This window comes from Osmerus eperlanus, chromosome 20, assembly GCF_963692335.1.
Source record: "Osmerus eperlanus chromosome 20, fOsmEpe2.1, whole genome shotgun sequence".
NCBI lineage: Eukaryota > Metazoa > Chordata > Actinopteri > Osmeriformes > Osmeridae > Osmerus > Osmerus eperlanus.
The window spans coordinates 7,630,693-7,653,457 of NC_085037.1; the positions used below are offsets into that span (position 1 = coordinate 7,630,693).

The 22,765-nt window shown below is 50.5% G+C and overlaps 1 protein-coding gene across 5 annotated transcripts in view; it reads right to left on the reverse strand.

Annotated features, from left to right (window-relative positions):
• macf1a (microtubule actin crosslinking factor 1a) overlaps window positions 1–22,765 on the reverse strand; it is a 130,386-nt gene that overhangs the window by 64,234 nt on the left and 43,387 nt on the right. For 3 of the 5 annotated variants that reach the window (XM_062486629.1, XM_062486626.1, XM_062486627.1), the window contains 9 exons: window positions 16,438–16,499; window positions 13,517–13,606; window positions 11,648–11,725; window positions 11,424–11,516; window positions 1,121–1,287; window positions 926–1,038; window positions 701–807; window positions 318–437; window positions 48–143 (listed from right to left, as the gene is read on the reverse strand). In XM_062486629.1, the coding sequence (XP_062342613.1) occupies window positions 48–143; window positions 318–437; window positions 701–807; window positions 926–1,038; window positions 1,121–1,287; window positions 11,424–11,516; window positions 11,648–11,725; window positions 13,517–13,606; window positions 16,438–16,499 (926 nt within the window). Of the gene's footprint in view, window positions 1–47; window positions 144–317; window positions 438–700; window positions 808–925; window positions 1,039–1,120; window positions 1,288–4,462; window positions 5,723–11,423; window positions 11,517–11,647; window positions 11,726–13,516; window positions 13,607–16,437; window positions 16,500–18,851; window positions 19,173–22,765 lie in introns of those variants that run through there. The other 2 variants (XM_062486628.1, XM_062486625.1) reach the window with 2 other exon arrangements.

A 22,765-nucleotide genomic window follows, 5' to 3' on the forward strand; every position in this document is an offset into this window, starting at 1 on the left:
CCCTCTTACCTCCAGTCCTCCCTCTTACCTCCAGTCCTCCCTCTTACCTCCAGGAGTCTGTAGAGGTGTTCTATGTGGCTCTTCTCCCTCTCCTTGGCAGGGATCTCTGTCTCTTTGAAATGGACGTACTCATTGTAAAGTGCCTGAGAGAAAGCATGCGTCAGAGTTAGGTCGATAACACTGTAGACAACAGAACACACCGTTTGAGAATCCCCGGACGGAACCAGGATGTCTAAGCTCATCAATTTCTCCTTTCCTCTCCTTCCTCCATAAAAGACCACTTCCTTCCTCTCCTCCCTCTATCCTCGGTTCCTCACCTTGAGCTCCACAGGGTTCTGAGGGAAGTTCTTGTTGGCCATGAGGGCCATGTGCTGCCGGCTCCATTGGAGCAGAGATGAGAACCTGGCCTGGTACTCTGACCACCTCTGGTCCACCTCCTGGAGATGGGGAACGAGGGAGAGGGCCGGTGAGATGATGATGGAGGGATGGGAAAAGGGAAGGAGAGAGAAAGGGAAATGATTCTCACCACTGTCATTACAATACTGCTCATACTGTGAAGATACTAGTTAATACTGTCTAAATGAGTCAGGAACTGTATGGTTCACTGGTAGAAACTTGCAGTCTGGTGGAAGTCTGGAGACTGCTGAGAGTCTATTAATATCTCTGAATGTAAAAATTGGTTGTGAGACGGCTAACGCACGTGTGCAGCGATGCCTTCTCCTCCCTCTGGGATCTTGGGGAAGGCGTCGTAGATGGACGACACGTAGGTGATGACTGACTTCTCGTCTGGAGACGGAACGTCCACGTCTGATGGAGGGAGAGGAGAGGAAGATCATACACGTCGATTTAGAAACAGACATTAACGGAAACAAAATAATCCAACAAAGAATAGAGGGACAGAGTGATAGCTGGGGACCATGGTTACCTTCAGCGTCCAATAGTCTGGTGACCCCCAGTGACTCAGCAATCTCAAAGGCCTGCTCCAGGTTGTCACGGTTACTCTGTCGTGACACCACCTCCATATCTATCAGGTCTGGCCTGGAAGGAGAACAGGGGAGTGGTCAAAGAGTGTGTCTGTGTATTCATATGTCTATCTGCGTGCGTGTGTGTTTGTGTGTACCTGTATCTGTGCAGTAGGGCGTTGAACATGCGTCCATTGCTCCAGGAAGAGGAGAAGTTGGTGCAGCGCAGGCCAGGGTAGCCCTCGGTGGCCTGCTGGCTCCATATCAACAGCTTCTCCTTGGCTGTCAGATCACCAGACTCCCCGCTCACGTAGATCTCAGAGATCTGGAGGGAGAAGAAGAAAGGGAGCTTAGACAGGGCTGGGTCAACACACGCACATCCATAAGGCCCCTACAGTCTTCCTGACAAGAGAATGGAGAAGAGAAAAGATGGGGAGTTGAAGAAGCTGGGTAGACACACACACACACACACACCAAGGTCCTTGTATACAGAAGAGAAGACAAAGAAACAAACCAACAAATGCAGTGCTTATTCATGGCCCCATTCCTAATGACTGACACACACACACACACACACACAACATAACACACTTGCTAACACACACAGCACCATGAGTTGGCAGAACAGAATGCCACTGGGTTTCATTCAATCTGATTGAACTTGTCATTTTTTTTCCACATCCTCCAGCTCTCGTTGCCAGCTCACCAATACCCTTTCAGTCTGCGCCACTGTGTGTTCTTTCATCCCCTCTTTCTTCCTCTCTCTTGTCTCACACTTATTTTAAGACTACCCATCGCATTAGCTAGTTCTCCCCTCACTATTCGAACTCACTCTCTCCCTCCCTGTGCTATCTCTCCCCACTCTCCTTGTGTCTCCCACCGTCCCACTCCCTCTCTCCCTCTACTTCTGTCCACACACTGACACACTGTACACATTGAGATCGCTTTTGTCCTTTTCTCTCTTTCGTCAGGCTTCCCTCAAACACTGCCTCGGTTTGATCCAACCCGCTCTTACTCCACACTGCTTTCCATCCCTCTTTTTCATTCTAGGGCACTACGTAACCCCCCCCCCCCCCGCTCGGGCCCTCCTCCCTCCCTTCCCTCCACCCCTCTTTTCTCGATCTGTCCATCCTGACAAGAGGGAGGAATGATGTGCATGCAGCGGCTTCCCGTGCCTGGTTCCTGTCATCAGTATTCCTCTGTCATCCCTCCCCGTCTCCCACTCCCCCTCCTCCTCCTCCTCCTCCTCCTCCTCCTCCGCCCTCACTTCTGTCTCTCTGGTGTTAATATAGAACAGTGTGAGAGTCCAGAGAGTGCCAAGAGACTGCAGCAACAGCCAGACGAGAGAGGGGGGGAGAGAGAGTGAGAGAGAAAAAGAGAGAGAGGAGTGGTGGAAGAGGAGTAGGGGGCAATGGCAGAAGCAAAAACAGACTTACATAAACTAATTAGATCAACGTACACAACGTACTGCATACTTACACACCACATGCCAATCGAACCCTCATCTCTCCATTTGACACAAACACACACACACACACACCCCTCCCTGGCATGAGGATTACAATTAGGATGATTAAAGCAGGGTCCCTATCCGTCCTGCTCTGGCCCGAGCCCTCTCACACACACGCACACGCACACGCACACACACACACACACACACCCACTGGTACCCAACAACACACAGGCAAACAACCACTCTCCAACACGAACAAACTTTTAAATGAGCCGCTTTGACGCTCTCTCATACATACACACAGGCCTCATTCAGACAGGTAACACACATCAGAGCCATCAGGACTCAATAACTCTGAGCAGGAACAGTGCATTCACCAGACTAGGGCAGAGACACACATCCATGATCCAGCAAGACAGAGTAGAGGGCCCCGAGGGGCCCAAACTGGCCCCGATAATTGGGAGGGGTGCACAGAGAGAGCTTAAAGAAGGACAGTGTTGGAGATGTAGAGAGCTCGAGGCGGTAAACATTGGGGCAAAAGAAGAACAAATGCAAATGGGGGACGAGGCGGCGGGGGGGTCGTATCGGTGCAGAATGAGAGATGAGGAGACTTCCCTTAGGGAAAAGATGCAGAGGAGAAGGCTGATGAATGCGCATCTTAAATCCCGGTTTATTCAGATGAGGGTATCACACACACACAAAGGCGATACATGCTGTCGCCGACCGTCTGTGCTGACACACACACACACACATCCTCTGAATGAAAGCTACAGCGGGATGAATCCAGGACCATCGATCCCGACCTGACGCAAGCACTCGTAAACGAGAGCCACTAAGGAGAGTGGGCTCTATGCCTACAAGTGTGTGTATGTGTGTGTCTGCTTGCATGTCAGTGGGTTTCCTTTTCTCCATGACTCAGCAGTTCAAGTCCAAACAGACACACAGCGCCACAACATGACATCACCTAGACCGCAGCACTACAACATGAGCTCCCTACTGACACTGATGGGAATTTTCTAATAGCTCGAGAACGTAAACACACAAAGACAAGCCGAGATACATCTCTGTGAGACTGACACGCACCAACACACTCTCTTTCAGTAAGTGGGTCTCCTGCACAGCCAGGATTGATGGCGCGTGTGTCTAATGATAGGCTTGGGGTTAAACTACTACAGTCTAGAAGGTCCTAGTGATGAACAGCAGACTGTAGAGCGGTAAGGAGCCCATTCGGTCCCTCCGTTTTCTCCCAGCTTTCTGCCCGCTTTCCCTACAAATAACCTCCACCTATTTCTACCGCTACTGTTACAGAAATCACTGGAGAGCGGGCTGGCAGGCAGACGCATGCTGGGCATAGAGTACTCTACACAAACACTCACATCGGTTATATAGATGGAGCAAAGAGAGACTAGGGTGAGATTGGATGGCCTGCGGGAAATAACGTGTAATGGGGAGGAAGGGGGAGAGAAGGGGAAAGACAGAGATGGTCTGTGCTCTGTTGATTAGGCTCCTGGGACCGTGTCAGGAAGGATGGAAGTAAGTAAAGAGCCTTCTGCAGGGTTGATAAAGTCAGACAGGACACACACACAGAGAAATGGTGGAATTGCTGCCGACGACCAAAGGCGCAATATACACACCAAGACAAAGACACACATTCATAAATGGTTCCAAACATATAAACACGCCCACACACCAGCAAACACACACAGACATCCATGCACCTAAAGACTAGAAACACACACTAGTTGAAACATTCATAAATGCCTCCCACACACACACACACACACACACACACACACACACACACACACACACACACACACACACACACACACTCGGCAGCAGCATAAACCTCTCGTACATTAGTACCCTTCCAAGTCAGAGAAAGGGAGGAAGAGGGATCCAAATGGAAACTGTGGCAGGAAGACAAAGAAGGTGGGAGAAGGAGAGAAGGGAGCAGTTTTTTAGAGAAAGAATGAATAGGAGAGGAACAGAGATCAGAGGTCAGAGCCAGGGAGAGATGGAGAAACAGCGACCCCCAGACCCTGACCTGAGGCAGCGGTTTGACCCAAGGAGACAGAGGGCTATCCCCCATTGAGTCCAATCTCTCTGAAGAGCTGCTGGTTATCCCAGCCCAGTCTCTCTGAGTGGCGCCCCCTGCCTCGGGGGAAGTGAGTGGCAGGTCGCTGGCATAGCCCGACTCCTGGATGGAGGGGCCCTCTGGTGTCTGAACTGGCCCTGGTGTGTCCAGACTGAACTCCTTCACTGTTCCAGTTTCCTTTTTCAAAGTGAGTTTGGTGGTTATGCTGAGCCCAGCAGCAGCCATTTTGTCTTCGCTAGTATCTTCCATTTTGGCTCCCCTGGAGTCAGCCATTTTGGCTCGGCGTTGGTCCTCCTCAATGAGCTGCACTTTGAGGATGTTCCCCGTCACGGGGGAGGGGGTGGGCGGTTCCGCACGCACTTCTAACTCACTGTCACTCCCCCCCCTCCACACGGGGGAGCCATAGTCACTGGGGTAGACTGTCCGCACCACACACAGCTTGCCCCCCGCCTCGCGGATGTGGACAACCCCTTTGTGCTCTCTTTTCGTGGGCGTGTCTGTGACCACTTGTGTTCCTCCCCCTCCTCCTCCATCCTCTGGTTCCTCGCTTTGTTTCCCCTCCTTCTTGGGCCGGAGGATCCCGGGTCTCTCCAGAACTCCCTGGACCTTCTCCCGGACGCGGCACACTCTCCCCCCTCCTGGAGTGGTGCTTCCCAGGGGTAGTTCATCTGGGGCTGGGCTGTGTGTCTGGCTGGGAGCCCCCGCCTGGCTGCTGGAGGTGGAGATGGTGGTTCCGAGAGGGCTGCTGGTGCCGCCCCCTCCCTGCTCCTCAGGCTGGTAGAAGCGCCCCCTCCACGTAGGGCTGGGCTCAGGGGAAAGTTCCAAGATCCTGCTGCCCCCCAACCCCCCCATGCTGGCACTGACAGAGTCGGTAAGCAGAGCGCTGGGGGGGTTGGGTGTGGAGAGAGGCACCGAGGAGTGGCTGGTGGGTTTGTTTACCGAGTCACTAGTACTGTCATAGGCCGAGAGCCCTGTGTCTGTGACAGTAGCCCTCTCTTCCTCCTCCTCCTCCTCCTCCTCTCCTGGCCTGTAGCTTCCCTCTCTCTCCTCCTCCTCTTCCTCCGGCGCTCCCTTCGAGCGCCTCTTTCCTTTGCGTTTCCGCCGGAAGCGGAGGCGCCTTTTTGGGGAGAGGGGAGGAGCTCCGCCAGAGCCGGCCTCCCGGGGAGGTCTCACACACCCCAGAGAGCTCCCCATCTCAAGGATGACGAGACGGAGGGAACACGGGAGTGAAAGAGAAGACCTGGGAGCGAGGGACTGGCAGTTCACCAGAAGAGTGTGATCCGGAAGACACAGAGACCTTATATGACACCTGACTGCTGTCGAGTCAAGTTAGTGTTAGCGTGTGCCGCTGTCCTATTAGGGGTCAGCGTCGGTCAATATCTCCAGCCGGCTGACGGGCTGTGGGTGAGGACAGGCAGTGAGACACAGAGAGGTCAGTGAGACAGGTCCGGTCTGAGGGTGAGAGGACCACTGAGGCCACCGGCTCGCGTGTCACAGCACCGTCTGCAGGCGCTACTCCTCCAGCTCTCCTTCTCTCTCTCCGCCTCTCTCTCTCTCTCTCACTGCAGCAGTTCCTTCCCCCCCTCGCTTCACAGCTCAGGCACTGCTGCGGACTGCCCCGCTCGCCCGCCCTCTGCGGTCCCCTCCTCCACCCGTGCGCCGCCTCTTCAGTCGCTCCCTCGTTCCGCCGAGGAGAGGGACAGGCGGGTCCCAGAAGGGCTCCAGTCACGTCAAGGACAAGCGTTCTGTCAGCACAGCAGGGAAGAGAAATAGAACCAGGCCTGGCTGTGTACAGGTCTGGTGGTGTAGGGGGCGGGGGGGGGGGGGCGATGTCCCTCCTGGCCTTGACAGGTGGGAGTAATAGTGGTACAGCAGAAAGACAGGAAGTTGACCAGAGGGAGAGGCTGGGTGAGTCGGAGCGTGCCCTTCTCTCTCTTCAGCCCATTCGGCGGTGGTCCCACTCCCTCAGCGTGCGTCGCCCCTGGAGCCTCAGCAAGGACCAAAACAATGATGACGATGCTGATGAGGGTGATGATGATGCTGGCGTCACTGGTCGTCTCATCTCCCTCGTTCTCAGGCTGTGAAGCTCCATGGAGTGTGTCGCACGTCCAGGAAGAAAGCTGCCGCGCACGCACACGCGCGCTCAGTCGCAAGCCACAGTGTTTTGGATGCCGTGTACCCTGTTGCTCCGTGCAGCGCTGTAATCCAAGTGTTGCCCACACGGCCCTCGTACCTCCCCTCAGCAATCCAGGTTCATATAGTATGGGTAGTCCTTGCTCTGTGTGAATCTTATGGCAGAGGGAGCAGGTTTAGGGTTAGGGTAGCCCTGGTGGGAGCAGCAGCAGTGGTTGTGGTCGCGGTCGTGTCGAAGACTCTGTAGTTAGCGCGGGTGTCTCATTCTGCCAAGGCAGCATGCTAGGACCCAGATTGGCAGTGGGCGGGAGGATAACGCGCAGTCAGCCAATCCACCATCAGCTTGTTCAAAACTCAATCAAGGCACATGCCATTGCCTCCCCCAACTCTACACCTTGCTCTCTCTCCTGCCTGTTGAGCCGAGGTGTGCTGTGACGTTCAGAGCAGGTTCTCGCGTGGGTTCTGGCTAATCTCCTCCGAGGAACCGCTGGGGTTTCAGATGTGAGAAACCCTTCTGGGTCACCGTGAAAACGACCATCAACCGATGTTGGAATGACGTAAGATTGACGTTGGATCAACTTTCAAGCCACCTTGAGTCAGAGCAGCACATAACAGGAAACTGTGGTCACGTGAATACACCGTAGCATCAGAGATAACAGGAGGCTTGATGCCTCGCAGACAGACAGACAGACACATACAGGTTGCTACCTGTAGCATAGCATGAATGCTAGCATCGCACTGTCAGCAATGATCCTGTTATTTCAGAGTTGAAGGACCCCCCCCCCCTCACCAACCCACACAGCCCAGTTTCACATGCCTCTCCCCTGGATACCGGCTTTGATCGTTTCCGTCAATCCCCAAATCCAGAGTCCTCGTAGTAGTCTGCAGTCCTTCAGACTGGTGTTTGCCGCCTCTCTGCAGCGTACAGCCACGTCGCTAGCTAGGACGGTATCCACAGTTGGCAAGGGCACGGTATATTCCACAGGCAGAGTGTGTTGTGTCACAGACGGACAGACAGACAAGACTCCCTCTTTTCTCTCTTTTCTCTCCCGCCTGGTCTGGTCTGCGGAATCTAATTAGCCAGGAGGCTGGTCTGGGCAAGGCTGGGTCTCTCTCCGTCCCGTGTTGTCTTCACTGGAACCGGCCTACATACACACACACCACGGGGAAAGGCTGGGGCTGAGGCTGGGGGTAGGCTCTGTTGTACCACACTCCATGGTTAAAGAACGAGATGGTCGGATGAAGAGGAGGAGAAGGAGAAGAGGAGAGGATGGCTCCGGTTGAAGGGAAAGCACAGTTCCATCAGGCAGGCTTGGCTGAATTGATCCAATTGATACGGTACTCCCCAGACATGCGTGTGAGCGTGCGAGTGTGTGTGTGTGTGTGTGTGTCAGAAAGACACTGTGTGGCTGCAGGGAAGGGCGATCATTTGATCAGCTGAGTGTGAGCCTTCCGCTACAGTATGTGTGTGTGTGTGTGCGCGTGCGTGTGTCTCGAGGCCTGTAATTCCAGGGGAAGCCGGGGGCCCCAGCAGCTGCAGACAGCCTGTATTCCTCCCTCCCTCGCTGGCTTCTCTCCTCTGTTCCAGCCCCTGTTCGCTCGTAGACACCGGCAGGCAGAGAGAACGGCTTTATCTCCAGACTGCTGCAGCTTCACATACTGCTGCTGCTCTCCCTCTCACTTTCTCTCTCTCGCTCGCTCCCTCCCTCCGCTTCTCTCCTCCTCCTATCCGCTTCCTCCTCACCGCCCCCGTCCCTCCCTCTCTCTCTCTCTTGCTCTTCCTATCTCTCTTTTTCTCTCTCCAGCTAGGGAGCTCGGAGCTTTATGATGCCATACAGACTCTCTCTCTCATACACACACACACACATACACACACACACACACAAACACACGTACACACACACTCACTTGACCCAAAAGCTTCCCTGGTTGGCAATCAGCTGCTAAAAACCCTAAGTCTATATCAGATTGGAGCATCAGTGCAATGCAGTGAGCAGCACCTTTATATCATTCTCCATCCCCTTCAATTTCTACCTCCATCCATCCCTCCCCTCCCCTGGCTATGCAGGGCAAGGAGGTGAGATGGAGAAAGAGCGAAAGAGGAAGAAAGAGGGAGGGAGGAAGAGGGAGGAGGGGATTTGGAGTATTAAAGCGTGTTAAAGAAAGGAAAAGGAAAAGATTGTGTGCAGGCGACTCTGAAAGAGTTTGAAAAGATCAAGGAGGATCAGGGAAGGGCAGCCCACCATGCGATAAAGCCAGATGGAGATGACGAAAAGGATGGGGAGATGGAGCAAGTGGAATAAGAGAAAGCTGTATGTTTCCCAGCTCAGGATCCATCCCTGTCCAAGTCAACCATCATGGTTTAGCACACCATCTTCACGACACGTGAGGTCTCACTCTCCCACACACTGACGTGATGTGCTCCTGTGAGGCAGGGCCCCCCCCCCGCGCGTCCCCTTTAAGGCTTTAATTCATTCACTGGTATACTTTCAACCCATCACAAACTGAAGTGTGATAGGAAACACACTGATGGAGAAATATAAATAAGTAAACGATGTTTCTCAAAGATGAAGTCCTTCCTCCAGTGATGGAGGGAGGATGAATCTCTAATGATCCACATGAAGGATATCAGACTCTAATCAGGTCCCCAGAGAGCAGCCCCTGAGCCCCAGCCAGCCCCCAGACTGAGCCCCAGACTGAGCCCCCTCGCCTCTAGAGACAACACACAACCCCATACTGTACCACTTATACACTTTTCCCAAATAAACTATACCATCTAGGATTTTAAACAGACGTGGTTTGCTTCTTGGTGCTGGTTTGAGGTCAGTTTCATTTTCAAGGGCCTCATGATGTGATTAGTTGTGATCAAATCACGCTGATCCAGGATCTGTCTCTTAGGGACAGTTCTCTCTTTGTCCCAGCTCTCTGCATTTAACAGATGCAGGTCACATCTCTGCAGCTGTGATGAATCTGTTTAACTAAGGTTCCTACCAGGTCAAGAATTATAGGACGATTTAGAGCAGGCAAGTGCCCGGTCTAGCCAATCAGAGGCAGCCACAGCTCAGCTGGAGGTGGGGTTAGTAGCAGTCGTTCACACTATTGGTGTCGGTGGGCTCAATGGTGACCTCTAGTGGTTAAGGAGAGGCACTGAGGGGAGACTTGCAGCACTGTTGCATCAAGGTTACGGAAGCATTTCTAACTTTCGAACAATCGATGTTTAAACTTCCAATTAATAAAAATTTTAAGTTTTTGTCAAATGTAGATTCATTCTACAAACGTGTAGAAAAGGTTGATTAATATACTGTAAATGTGTCATGCAGCTTTTCCCAAAGAACAGAAAAAAAGTTAAATAATGGGTGCAAGGGACAAGACAACAGTCACACAGACAGACAGGCAGCCAACCAGTGCGGCAATCATGTCTAAGTTAAAACCTTTTGTGCTTGTTTTGAGGCTCTACTGAGGCAGTGTGTGTCAGCCCTGCAGTCAGAGGCACGCTAGCTTCTTCACTAACACGACATATTTCCAGGATAACAAGCTGGCCCTAATGAGACAAGACAGCCCATGTGAGGTCATAACAGTTTCGAACAATGACCACATCCAATCAGATACAGACTTCCTGGAGGCCAAATCCCTATGGGAACAGGGTTCCTGGAATGAGCAAAGGTTCTGTCATTCTCTCCCTCCACACACTCTCTCTCTTCCTTCACTTTCAGGCCCTATTCTATCCATCAGCTCTGGGTTACCCCCCCCCCCCTTGCCTCTCCCCTTCCTTCGCTCACACCATTCTGCTGATTCATGCTGATGGAATTGGCTGCAGAGTCATGCGCCCCTGTCTCCCTGGCAACTGCCTGGCAGTGTCACCTTGTGTGGTGATGTCATTAGACTTATGACTGCTCACGCCACCCCCTGGTGGTCAGACATGGAAGCTGCAGGGGAAACGTGGCAGTTGACCAAAAGCTTAACCATGGTCTAACACCGTCATCTTCTCGGATTCTAACCCAATATTATTATTATAAGTCTAAGTCAATAAGGATTAGACATTTACAAAATCTCTGTCTGTGATTGACTGTATACAAGTTTCCCAGGTTGACTCATACAGACAGTAGTTTCAGAGACAACTTTGAGGGATGTGTCTGAGCTGAGGACAAAGAAAGGACCTTGACATGACATGACTTCAGTCCAAACATGTTGACCTTGTGTATCTGCAGTCACACACAACCCTGTCTATCTGCCCGCTGGCCGCCATGATGCTAACTCAGAAGCTACCGCTAGCTTCAGCAGAAGCTGCTTTGACCTCATGTACCAAGCTCCCAGGCTTTTTCCAAAACAAAACAGTACGCCATTTGAGGTGAACACACACACGCACACACACACACACACCACCATTACTCTCGTTATTACTCTAAACACAACAGTACTGCACTTCACGCCAAGTCATGTGTGAACACGACACACCCGCAAAACTCTTGATGCATTTCAACGACAAAACATAGTTCTCTCAGTCCGTCCCTCACTCCCTTCCTCCCTCCACAACAATAGGCAGGTTGACAGGCGCTTCTGAAGCCTAAATACTTTAATACAGTCTGCCACTGGCACCAAAGTGGCTCTGGAACACAAATCCCACACACTCTGAGCCAGCTAGGGCCCCGAGAAAAAAACTAGACAGTGGAGGACAAGAGGCAGGCACATGGATACACGCGTTACACCCATCAACACAGTATGGTGACCCAGCACCCCCAGAGCAGCGGCAGAGCAGCAGAGGTAAACACACACTGACCTGGAAGTGCAGGATGATGGTCCAGATCAGACCCAGGGTCAGTTTGGGGTTACCGTCCGTGATGTCATCGTTCCTGATGTTCACTAGTTTGACCTGGGAAAGGGAAACATGACCAGAAACCAGTCAGAGATGACGAATGAGGTGTTAGGCGTGTGTGTGTGTATATATATATATATATGTGTGTGTGTGTGTGTGTGTGTGTGTGTGTGTGTGTCTTTCTATACCTGTCTCTGTTTGAGAAAGTCCAGGGCTATCTGGACATTCTGGAGTCGATGGAACCTCATTCGGCCTTTCTCTCTGGGCTGTACGAAGACAGGGAGTGAAAGAAAGGATAAATGTGGAAGAAACAAAGAGAGTTGTCCACACAGCACACCATATTAATGTCAATCCCAACCCAAATGCAGTGAGGGAAATTCATGACCACTGGGGGCGCTGTCTTCAGCTGCAGTGAGCTGACAGACAGACGGGGGATGCTCAGAGCAGAGCAAGACACGCAGGAGCCAGTCTGCAAACCAGAGGGCATTTCTGCAAACCATGCTGTTTTACACACACCTACACAGTCACACTCACAGACAAACACACATAGACTGACACTCCCAAAACAGTACCCCCACACACACTTTTGACTGATTCTGTCTGTTGAACACATGTACACACACACACAGTAAGCTAGGCAATGCTGACAGGAGATGAGTGCAGGATGCAGGAGTGTGTGTGGTCACACTGTGCTGGGTATGGATGAGGGTTAGTCATCATTGCAGTCAGCGCTATTGGAGAAAAAGGGGGGGGGGGGGGGGGGAGAGAGAGAGACCGAGAGAGAGAGAAGGCCAGAGAGCAATAGAAAGAGAGAAGAGGAGAGATCCATGCCGGGGAAGAGAAAAGTAAGGGTGGGGGAGAGGAAAGGAAAGCAGGGCAACTCTGGGGGCTTTCCTATAAGAGACAAGAGCCCTGGCCAAGATGAAAACACTGCCAGATGCTGCCTCTCTATCAGAGAGAAATCTGAGGCACCACCAGGCTCACTGCAGCTTCTATGACTTGCAAATATGCATGCAAGTATGAGCAGGTAGTGGATGGATGTATGTATCATATAGGGGGGGTGTTTTCAGATACAGTATATAGGCAATACTGTATGGAAGCAGAAGCATATTTTAAGTGTTAAGGACCATGTGAAACAGCCCTTTTAAAAGTATGTAGGGGTATATATACTGAATTGTGCATTTGTTTAAGAATGGATTGTTTACATATTTATTGAGAACATGTATATTCATATGATCAAACGTTGTTGTTGGCACAGCACTCGCATGCTCAAACTAGCAGGTCTTCAGGCCTTATCTATAGGGTAGGGGGGTGAGGGGGGGGGGGGGGTGAGAGAGTGTGGGGATGGGGGGGGGTCCAAACGTACTCCCTGGGCTCCTTCCTCCTCCTCATCTTCCCCCCCAAGCAAGATGAGCGGGGGGGCGCGCGAGACACACACCCTTCTCAACGAGGGGGCACCTTTGAGCTGCTGATGTCAGGAAGGGAGTACGGGAGAGGGGATGGAAGGCGAGAGAGAGAGAGAGAGAGAGAGAGAGAGAGAGAGAGAGACAGAGACAGAGAGAGAGAGAGAGAGAGAGAGAGGGATTTGTTTGGAAAGAGAGAGAATAAAAAAGCAAAGGACAAAATGAACAACAGGAGTTCGGGGGGGGGGGGGCAAAGTAGAGGTAAAACAAAAGTTAACCGGGTAGCTTAGATAACCTCCCCCACACACACACACACACACACACAAACAAAGTCACCCCCTCCTTCAAACACACACACACGTTTTCTGTGTCGTGGTCTGTGCATGGTGGAGGACACCTGGTCTCCCTCTTCACACCAGCAGGTTCACTGTACACGACGACCCGACCATGAGCACAGTAGTGTCTCTCTCCTACAGTACCTCCTGCAACAAGACTGCAATGCAGCGGCTTCTCCAGGCCAGAGTTTAACAGCTACAGCTGGTGGGTGGGCGGGCGTCCCTCTGGGGTATGCTGCTGTGCAGTACTGATGCATGACCGAGTGACAGAGCGTTGAGGTGTAACTGGGGTATGTGTGTGTGTGTGTGTGTGTCTCACCAGGGTGACTCCAGAGAGGACCTCCAGCAGGGAGATGAGGTTGTGTCCATCCCTCAGGTCCTCGTAGAGGTCTGTGATGTGCTTCCTCACCTGAGGGAGGGAGGGAACATTGTCAATTTGATGCTACAATTCACACTAATATGATACAGATTGTTGACATAACACTTATCACTGTTGACATGGGCTGGCAACCATGACTAGAGGACCCATTGCCAGGACGACAGGGAGGGTCAACAGTGTAGCCGTGCAAACCCATTGACCCTTGGTATCTGGAGGGTTGAGCCGTTGGGATGGAAATCCAGTTGTGCATATTTGTGAAATAGTTATCTACGTTTCTTAAACTATGTAAAAGTCTCTCTGTCATATACCGCAACACATGCTGCGAAGTTGCTCTTAAAGATCTGCTACTGCGAGTCAACATGATTAGACAAGGATTTGTGTCAATCCTACCTTTCTCCAGCAGAGGGCGACATACACGTGGTTATGTGCTGCATCGAGCTGAATCCTGTAACTGTCTCTCCCTCTCTATCTCCCTCTCCCTCCCTCCCTTTCTCTCACTCTTTCCATCCCTCCCTCTCTCTCTCCAGCAGAGGTAGTGTCCTGGTAGCTGGGTTAGACAGTGGGTCTGTTAGAGTGTGAAGTTATGTGTTAGGCGAATTAATAAAGTGCTAATGAGAAGTGTGTGTGGCAGTTTGTTAGTGTGCTTGTCTGAGTGAATGTGGGTGCTACTTACTGGAATTGAGGTAACACTACGATGTGTGTGTCTGTGTGTGTGTGCGTGTCCCTGCATCTCCAATTCTGGTAACAAGACACTCGATCTCCCACCAGCCTTGGCCTGCCCGGTCGATCCTACACATCCTCTCACAACTCATTTAATGTTTCTTGACACCGCTCCTCTCCCAACTCGGACCCAACAACCAAGCTCATGCATAATTAGCACGAATGCAGCTCATGGCACTAACAACAAAATTACACACGCTAAAAGGACATTTTTGATAACGCTTGCTAATGATGACTAAAGCCGAAAGATTTAATTCCTAGGACACATTTACCCAGTTTTGGAGATGGTATTACAGCTTGGTATACTTCATTTCCCATGGGTGAATATTAATTGTGTTTTTCTAGATATTCTGGCCAGCATTTTCTGTGAAAACCTGCCTTCCTGTTCTTGTCTTAATCTGTCCTGTATACGTGTCTGTGTGTGTCACTTCATTCCTAGTGTCAAAACTGGTCCCCTCAACAAAACATCAGTTCACAGAGAGGACAGTGTACAGAGGTGGATGTGTGTGTGCAGTGCAAACAGACACAGTATAAACACACACCTCCACACCTGAGGCTGCATGGACTGATGACACACGGAAGCACACACACGTGAGCGCACACATACATTCACACATTTGACCACAGGCACCTGTTTCTCTGTTCATCAGGTTATATAAGGCGATTACTTATAGTGAATACACAGCTAGCTCTGAGTCTAACCTCAGAATAGAGCTGGACTCGAGTGTGATTTCACACGGACACCACATACACATATACACAGTGGCTATATAAACACTGGAGATATAGCTCAGTGTGCCTACAGGCTGCAGACTGGCTCCTTGGGGGAAGTCAAAAGGGAGGGGCTGAAAGGGGAGAGGCTAGTGGGGAATACAGGGTAATGCACAGAGACTAAACAGGAAAAACAACAGGAATTCCAACATTCAAATCCTTCCTTCCTTTTCTTCATTCATTCATTCAGTCCTGTCTTTCCATCCATATACCCATTTTATTCTCTCCCTTCTGTCCTCCACCTCTCCCCCCTCCTCTACCTCAGTAAAAGTACAGGTCACTGCTGTCTATAGCATTGCATCATCTCTTCTACCTCACTTCCTACACCTGGACTCGCCCATGCCAACCGATGATAGGCTGACGTCACACTGGCAAGGGTCTCATGTTGCCCCCCCCCCCCCCCCCCCGTCCACTTTCACCCGCTACCTGACCCACATTTCTGCTCTCTGGAGCTATAAGGTCACAAACTCCATTCCTGTATCATGTGACAGGTTACCCTACTTTCTCCTCCACGGTGACTCTGAAAGATATTGACTCTGTGTGTGTGTGTGTGTGAGAGAGTGAGTGAGTGAGTGAGTGAGTGAGTGAGTGAGTGAGTGAGTGAGTGAGAGAGAGAGAGAGAGGGAGGTATGTACAGTTGGCCCTAGTATGCAGACAGAAGCATAGACAGTATGTCACAGTTCAGGGCAGAACAGTAAAGTGAAATATGCAGTGTTCCACTCTAACTGCTTTTATTTAATGTTGCATGATAACAAGAGTAGTGAACCTTGAAGACTGTAGGTCAACTTGTATGTTGTTATAATGCCAGCCATGCCAAGGAAAATGTCAGAGCACATTAGTTCTGATCATAAACTCCGCCTGCCCTGGAGATACCATAATATCAGTGGGATGCAGAGACACAGATAAACCCCATACTGTCATGTTGTCTCCCCACTGGTCTCCCTTCACCAGAAGAAATACTACTCAAACAATCACATCAGGAAAATTCACCTACCTCACACCCACACACTGTAAGCATACACACACACAAACATATTAAGAGATGCATGCAAGCGTGTGTATACATTTACATTTAGCAGACGCTCTTATCCAGAGCGACTTACAGTAAGTACAGGGACATTCCCCCTGAGGCAAGTAGGGTGAAGTGCCTTGCCCAAGGACACAACGTCATTTTGCCTGGCGGGGAATCGAACCGGAAACCTTCTGATTACTAGCCCGATTCCCTAACCGCTCAGCCATCTGACTCCCTGTATACGTGTGTGTGTGACCATAACGTGGACATTATCGAGATCTAACACACTGTACAAACCCGCCCAGACCAACCCAGACTTGCCCAGACTAGCCCAGACCCACCCAGCCAGGAGCTTTACCTTGATGAGGTGTTTGTTGACCCATTTAGTGAAGGTTTTCTTCTGCACCCTGTCTCTCTCATCTGGAGAAGAAAAGGAGGATGAGAAAGAGAAAGAGAGAGAGAGAGAGAGAGGACAAAAAAGAGAAAAGATGGGTTAATTACATACCTCACCAACAGTGCTGCGTCAAGCCGGGTGCGTGTGTGTGTGTGTGTGTGTGTGTGTGTGTGTGTGTTTGTGTGTGCGTGTGTGTGTGTGTGCGGAGTGTGTGTATGTATTATTTAGAGGCTCTGTCCTCAAACCTGCTATAAAGCTCAGAGTTCTCTTTGGCTGCAGGTCTGAGACACACACACACATCATGTAACATTAACAACGACTGTCTGCCACCTCGCAGTTGGTTGCTATTAGATTACAGATCCTTTGTGAATACACACTTCCACACTCCATAATAACTCCACAATGGACTACTGGCCCTCTTAAACACAGACATAAACAAAAGGCACACACACACAGCCACACAATACCACAAACACCTCAAGACAATGTGAAACGACCCCCCCCACACACAAACACAAATGACTCATAAAGCCAAGAACAGACTGCCGCTCCTAAAGGAGCTAGTGTTCACCTCCAGGCTCAGACCTGAGCTCACAGACAGTTTTCTCCATGGCTGTCTGTTCTGTCTGTGCACCTCAGACCCCCAGAGACACGTCACCACCAGGCCAGTGCAGTGAGAAAGCCAGTCCCAGAATAGAGCACTGACGCTGGGCCTCGTTGCTGTTATCTGCCCCCCTCCCTCCCTTCCTCCCTCCAGCTCCACGGAGCCTCTCTTCCTGTCCTCAGTATACCCTCTCAGCTTATCTCTGAGCCAACACAGACCTCCATCTCTCTACTTTCCTTCTCTCTTTCCCCTCTTCCGTTCCTGCCTTCCCTCATCTCGGACTCTCTCAATGATGTCATTTGGATCCAAGATCAATTGTTTGTAGTTAATAGCCACCATCACCTTTCTATTTGGCTGTACATGACACATAAATAAATACTTTGTTCAAACAACAACTTTAACTAATCCCTAACCACACCCATACAGGAATCCCATGGTAGATTTTAAACTCAGTCAAGAACAGGTTTACCAGCCAAGACATTGGGCTTATTGGTTTTAAGGATACCATCAGTTCATTCTAGATCTAAGATCTTAGCAACCACAGTCATTTATCCCATCTATCAACCTGAATCCTCTCCAACAGCCAATCAGAGCGCAGCCTCTACCGGTAGCTCCTGCTGTGTTGATGCTGTTACCATGGAGATGCTGTGACAGCAAGCTGCCATGTGGAGAGATAGGCGCTTTCACTTCCTCTCCAGATAGACACACAAAGTACACACACACACACCACACCCACACATGGTTTTGGCCTACATTTCACACACACATGGTTGTGCTGTTATAGAGGTTTTATTCTGGAGCCGTATGCCAAAACCATATACACAAAAGGTTGGTTTCCTATATAATATTTTCTTAACACAGCACAACTAACAAATGGTGACATTCAGGTCAAATACCTGAATGAAGCAAGACAACTATTTTGAATGTAGCAAGACATACACACACTTCACATATGCCCTAGGCACACACAGACATACTCTGCACACACCCACACATTTCAACAGGTTCTTGCAACATAGTTTCAGCATGAAAACACCCCTTAGTTACGCTCTCCAACCAGCCTGTCAGCTAGCCTAGCCTGTCAGCTAGCCTAGCCTGTCAGCTAGCCTAGCCTGTCAGCTAGCCTAGCCTGTCAGCTAGCCTAGCCTGTCAGCTAGCCTAGCCTGTCAGCTAGCCTAGCCTGTCAGCTAGCCTAGCCTGTCAGCTAGCCTAGCCTGTCAGCTAGCCTAGCCTGTCAGCTAGCCTAGCCTGTCAGCTAGCCTAGTCTGCTGTGGGAAATACTCTGCTCTGAGCCACCAAATCAAAGCTGTGAAGCACTGGAAGACAAGTCAACTGTGCATACGGTTGCCATGACCCCCCCCCCCCCCCCATCCCCCGTATCTCCAGATAGTAAGGCTGGTCTTACAAGTTTAAACATTCCAAAGTTAAAACATGTACCCAAATGTGTGAGTGTGTCTATATTATGTGCGTGACAGCCACCGAAAGGCACGCATTCTCTCACACAGAGAGACATTGTCCATCAGAACACGCCCCTCCATGCTGTCCAAACACAGTACGTACACACACACACACACGCACACACACAACCTGCTATCACACACAACTTTTACATGCCTACACACTGTAAACAAGATTGATCGATAGAGTAGGAACAAATGTGGTCAAGAGTGTACACACACACACACACTGTTCAAACACAACACGTGTTCACTCATGCCACGTTCTAACAACATGGCCAAATGCAGCGACACACACACACACAGTAGATACTGACCTGCACAGCACATAAGAGAGTGCAGGTGAGCATTGAGACTGCTCTCATTATAGTAGTCAGGCCACATCCTTCTGTTGACACCTTGCTACCTCTCCGTCTCTCTCTCTCTCCCTTTCTTCTTCCCCCTGGTGTTTACCAGGTCATCTCCATTTCTCTCTCCAGTAAGTTCCAGTTCTTCATTCCAAAAGGGGGGTAAGGTGTTCTGTCTTGTATGTGATACTCCACACTTGCTTTAAAAAGAATCATTTAGTTGAGTCCTCAGCTCTCCACGGATCGCCTGAACACGCTGGTGCTTGCTTAGTCCACGTCTGCTTTTCTGTCTCTCTATCTCCCTCTCTCTCTCTGTCGTTCCCTCGCTCCCTCTCTCCATGCCCCCCGTACTGCTGTCGCTGCCATTTGCAGCCCTCCCGGTTACTCGGTAGCCATCCAACTCACACACACGTGTGTCAAAATCTCTCAGAAGGCTCCTCCCCTCCGGCAGTGACGGACAGCCTCTCACTACTGTCTGTCCCTCCCTCTACCAATCTGTCTCTCTCTCTCTCTCTTTTAGAGAATCACAGTCCCGAATGCAGCTGTCACTGCCTCTGCAGAGAGGTGTGGAGCAGCCGAGCTCTGTCTTTCTTTTTCTCTCTCCCTCTCTCTCTCTCTCTCTCCCTCTCTCTCCCTCCCTCTCCCTCTCTCTCCCTCTCTCTCCCTCTCTCTCTCTCCTTTAGGGAAGGCAGATTTTGTGGAAGCAGGTTGTCGCCTGGCAGACTGAGGTGAGGTTGTTTTCTTAGTAGTCGCACACAGGAAGTAGAGAAGAAAGGTTATCTGTGTCGAGTGTTGAAGGAGGCAATAAGGAAGTCAAAGGGAAAAGGCGAGTTTCTGGTGAATGATTTGCCATCACCTTGTGATTATGTAATCCACTCAAGCTTAAAAATTCAGTTGTTTTGTGAACACACACTGTTGTTAACAGAAAGTGAGTCTTATTAATGCAGCTAGAATCCATCTGGACAGAAAGAGAAAGCAGTCTGGTCCCTAGTCTGATCACAAAGAGCTCTGTTCAGTTCATGATGTCATCATCTGATTTGATAAAGGCTAGAAACAGGCCTGGAAATGACACAGGACAGCTAATTGCCAAGAGTGTGTTTTCTGTGCATCTTAGTGAGTGTGTGTGTGTGAGTGACAGAGAGAGATGACCTCACACTGCCCCTTGCATGAATGAAAGGCCACAATAGGAGATGGGGAAGAAGTAGTCCGTGTTTATTACAGGAGAATGCTTCAGATCAGATAGCTAGCCTTTTCCCCTGCTGTTTGTTGTGAGTCATCTGTCTCTGTGTCCCCTCTACGTTTTATGACCCAGTTTCTCTCATATAGGCTCAATACATTTTAAATAAAACTATACAGTATTTATAAAAGAAAACCACTATTACCCTACTCGGGTATTTATGCACTGTCAACAGCAGCAAGATAAAAAAGGGAAGTCAAACAGTGAGTCAGCAAAAAAAACACGAAAAACACTGCAGCTGTGAGCGTATAGGCTCACTCTGGATGTAAACACAGGGATGTCATAGCTCGTGAACGATGACATAAGTGCGGGGAGTCACACCGTCAGGGGTGACCTGACCGCAAACATGCATGCACACTTCAAATCTGGAGGTGAGGCACGCACCTAGACAGCCCTTACAACAGCAGACACTAACGCACGCACTAACGCTGTCACACACGCTCGATGAATGAGCCGGGGGAGGATACAGGCTCTCCTGCCTCGCTGCTCCTCCAGGAAACGTCAGCTAAGCCAGTTAGCTCAGTCCTCCTCCATCAGTGACCTTACTTCTCCCGACATCTTTCTCCTTCTCAATCCTCGCTCTCCACCCTTCCTCTGCCTCTCTCTTTGCTCTCAGTCTTGTCTCTCTCCCGGTGGATCCTGTATTTATTTCGTTTTCAGGAATGAGCGTAGTTCCTCTTTTCCGTCCTCCCTCGTTCTTCTCTACTATAAATACCAGGGAGCTCAGCCCTTAATACCAGGCCGTCTGCTTAGCCCTCCTCCACTCCCCCTCCTCCTCTCCCTCCCTCCGTCCGTCTCTCTCCTCCGGTATCACTTCTAATCTCTTTCCTTCTTTTCTGTCGCTCCCTCCTTCTGTTGTATCCAGTCCAGGCAGGGGAGGTCCCCAAAACTCCACCTCCTCTGGTTATGAAGCAGACAGCTACTTATTTTCTTTCCCTCCTCTCTCTCTCTCTCTCTCTCTCTCTCTCTCTCTCTCTCTCTCTCTCTCTCTCTCTCTTTCAGTTTCAGTTTCAGTTCACTATTCTCCTCGGTCTGTGGACGCACTACGGGGTGTCAAGACACCCTTCTTCTCCCACCATCTTTTTTCGTTTGCCGTTCTCTCTGTATCAATGGTCCACCATCTCTGGACACCTCGCACTAACTGGCACACAACCAAAGGACAGAAAGCTAAATTACAGCATTCCCAATGACATTCCCACATTACCCTATTTGTCAGTGTGCCGAATGATCCCATCCCTGCCAGGGTAATCCCTCCCAATTATCAGCGCCCCCCTTGGCGGTCGTCATCAGATTAGCACAGATTTAATTTGGTCTCCTTGTGACTACGGAGGACAGGGTAAAACCTTGTTAGGAAGATCAACGACATCTGGAGAGAAATATGGGGCTTCTGTGGTCTAGACAGCCACTGAGCTCTGTAGGAGGAATGTTTTCAGGTCTATAAGTCTCTAGTCAACTCACAGTTAACAGGAAGTACCTGCTGAAGCTTGAAGTGTAACATAACTTTGAAAGCAGAATAAAGTCAACACTACAACAAACCAAACAAAAACACAAGTCCATTAAATAGGCTTCATTATTAGACTGAAAAATTCCTGTCCAAAGGAATGGTTGAATTTGTTTGGTCAGGTCAGTGTGTGTCTGTGTGTGTGTTTACCTCCCAGATAACCCCACAACTTCCCCTGACCTAGTTCTTTATTCTGACCTTTGACCAGGCTGGTCAGCACTGGGCTCTAAAGCCCTCCAGTACAGCTGGGTCCTGCACATCCAACCCTGACTCCAGGCTCAACGTGGGACCACAGGCCCATTAGGACCTGCGTGACAGGGGGCATGCACAGCTGGTCCCGGGACCACGGCTGGTGGGGCTGATGATGCTGTGGCCCAGCCTAGGTTAGCTGGGACCAGGTGTGGGAGCTGGAGGGGTCACACAGCACTGCAGAGAACTGCAACGTGGCTTGGGTTCAGTGTTGCATGTAGGAAGACAACAGAGAACAACCTTTACACCTATAGAGAAACACACACACACACACAGCTGCAACACCACACCCAGCTCTGAGCCACATGTCCCGCTTCCTGCTGCAGCTAAAAATAAGGCCGGTGCGCTCCATGTCACACCGTGTCACACTGTTGCCCAGCACGACCCGGTCAACCAAGAAACAAGCCCAAACGCAACCAAGAGCAATTTCACAGCTACCCTGTATAACCCAGTGTGCACACACACACACCAACACGCACAGGCCTTGGAGAAATGGCACACAGCACAGCTGTCCCCCCCCCCCCCTCCCTCCCTCCTACTCCCCTCCCTCCAGCCTGACAAACTCAGTTCCTGTTCCTGTATTAATAGGAAGAGACACTAGGAAAAGGTCACAGTTTCCCAGGCAACCCTTCTGGAAACCGAGACCCTTCCTGGTAACGCCAGTTCCAATTCCCTACAATTTTCCAACTCCCCGTCGAACAGGTATAAACACATAGCTCACATTAATCACTTGCTTGTAGATCCGCTAATTGAGTGAATATGTACACATTTTGAGGACAACAGGATCCTATCCAGCCTATCCAGAGTGTTCTTAACTGCTCAGTCCATCGACCGTATTGATCCATGCTGCCATGTCACGCTACATATCCAACTGTTCGTTTCATTTGAACCCCACAA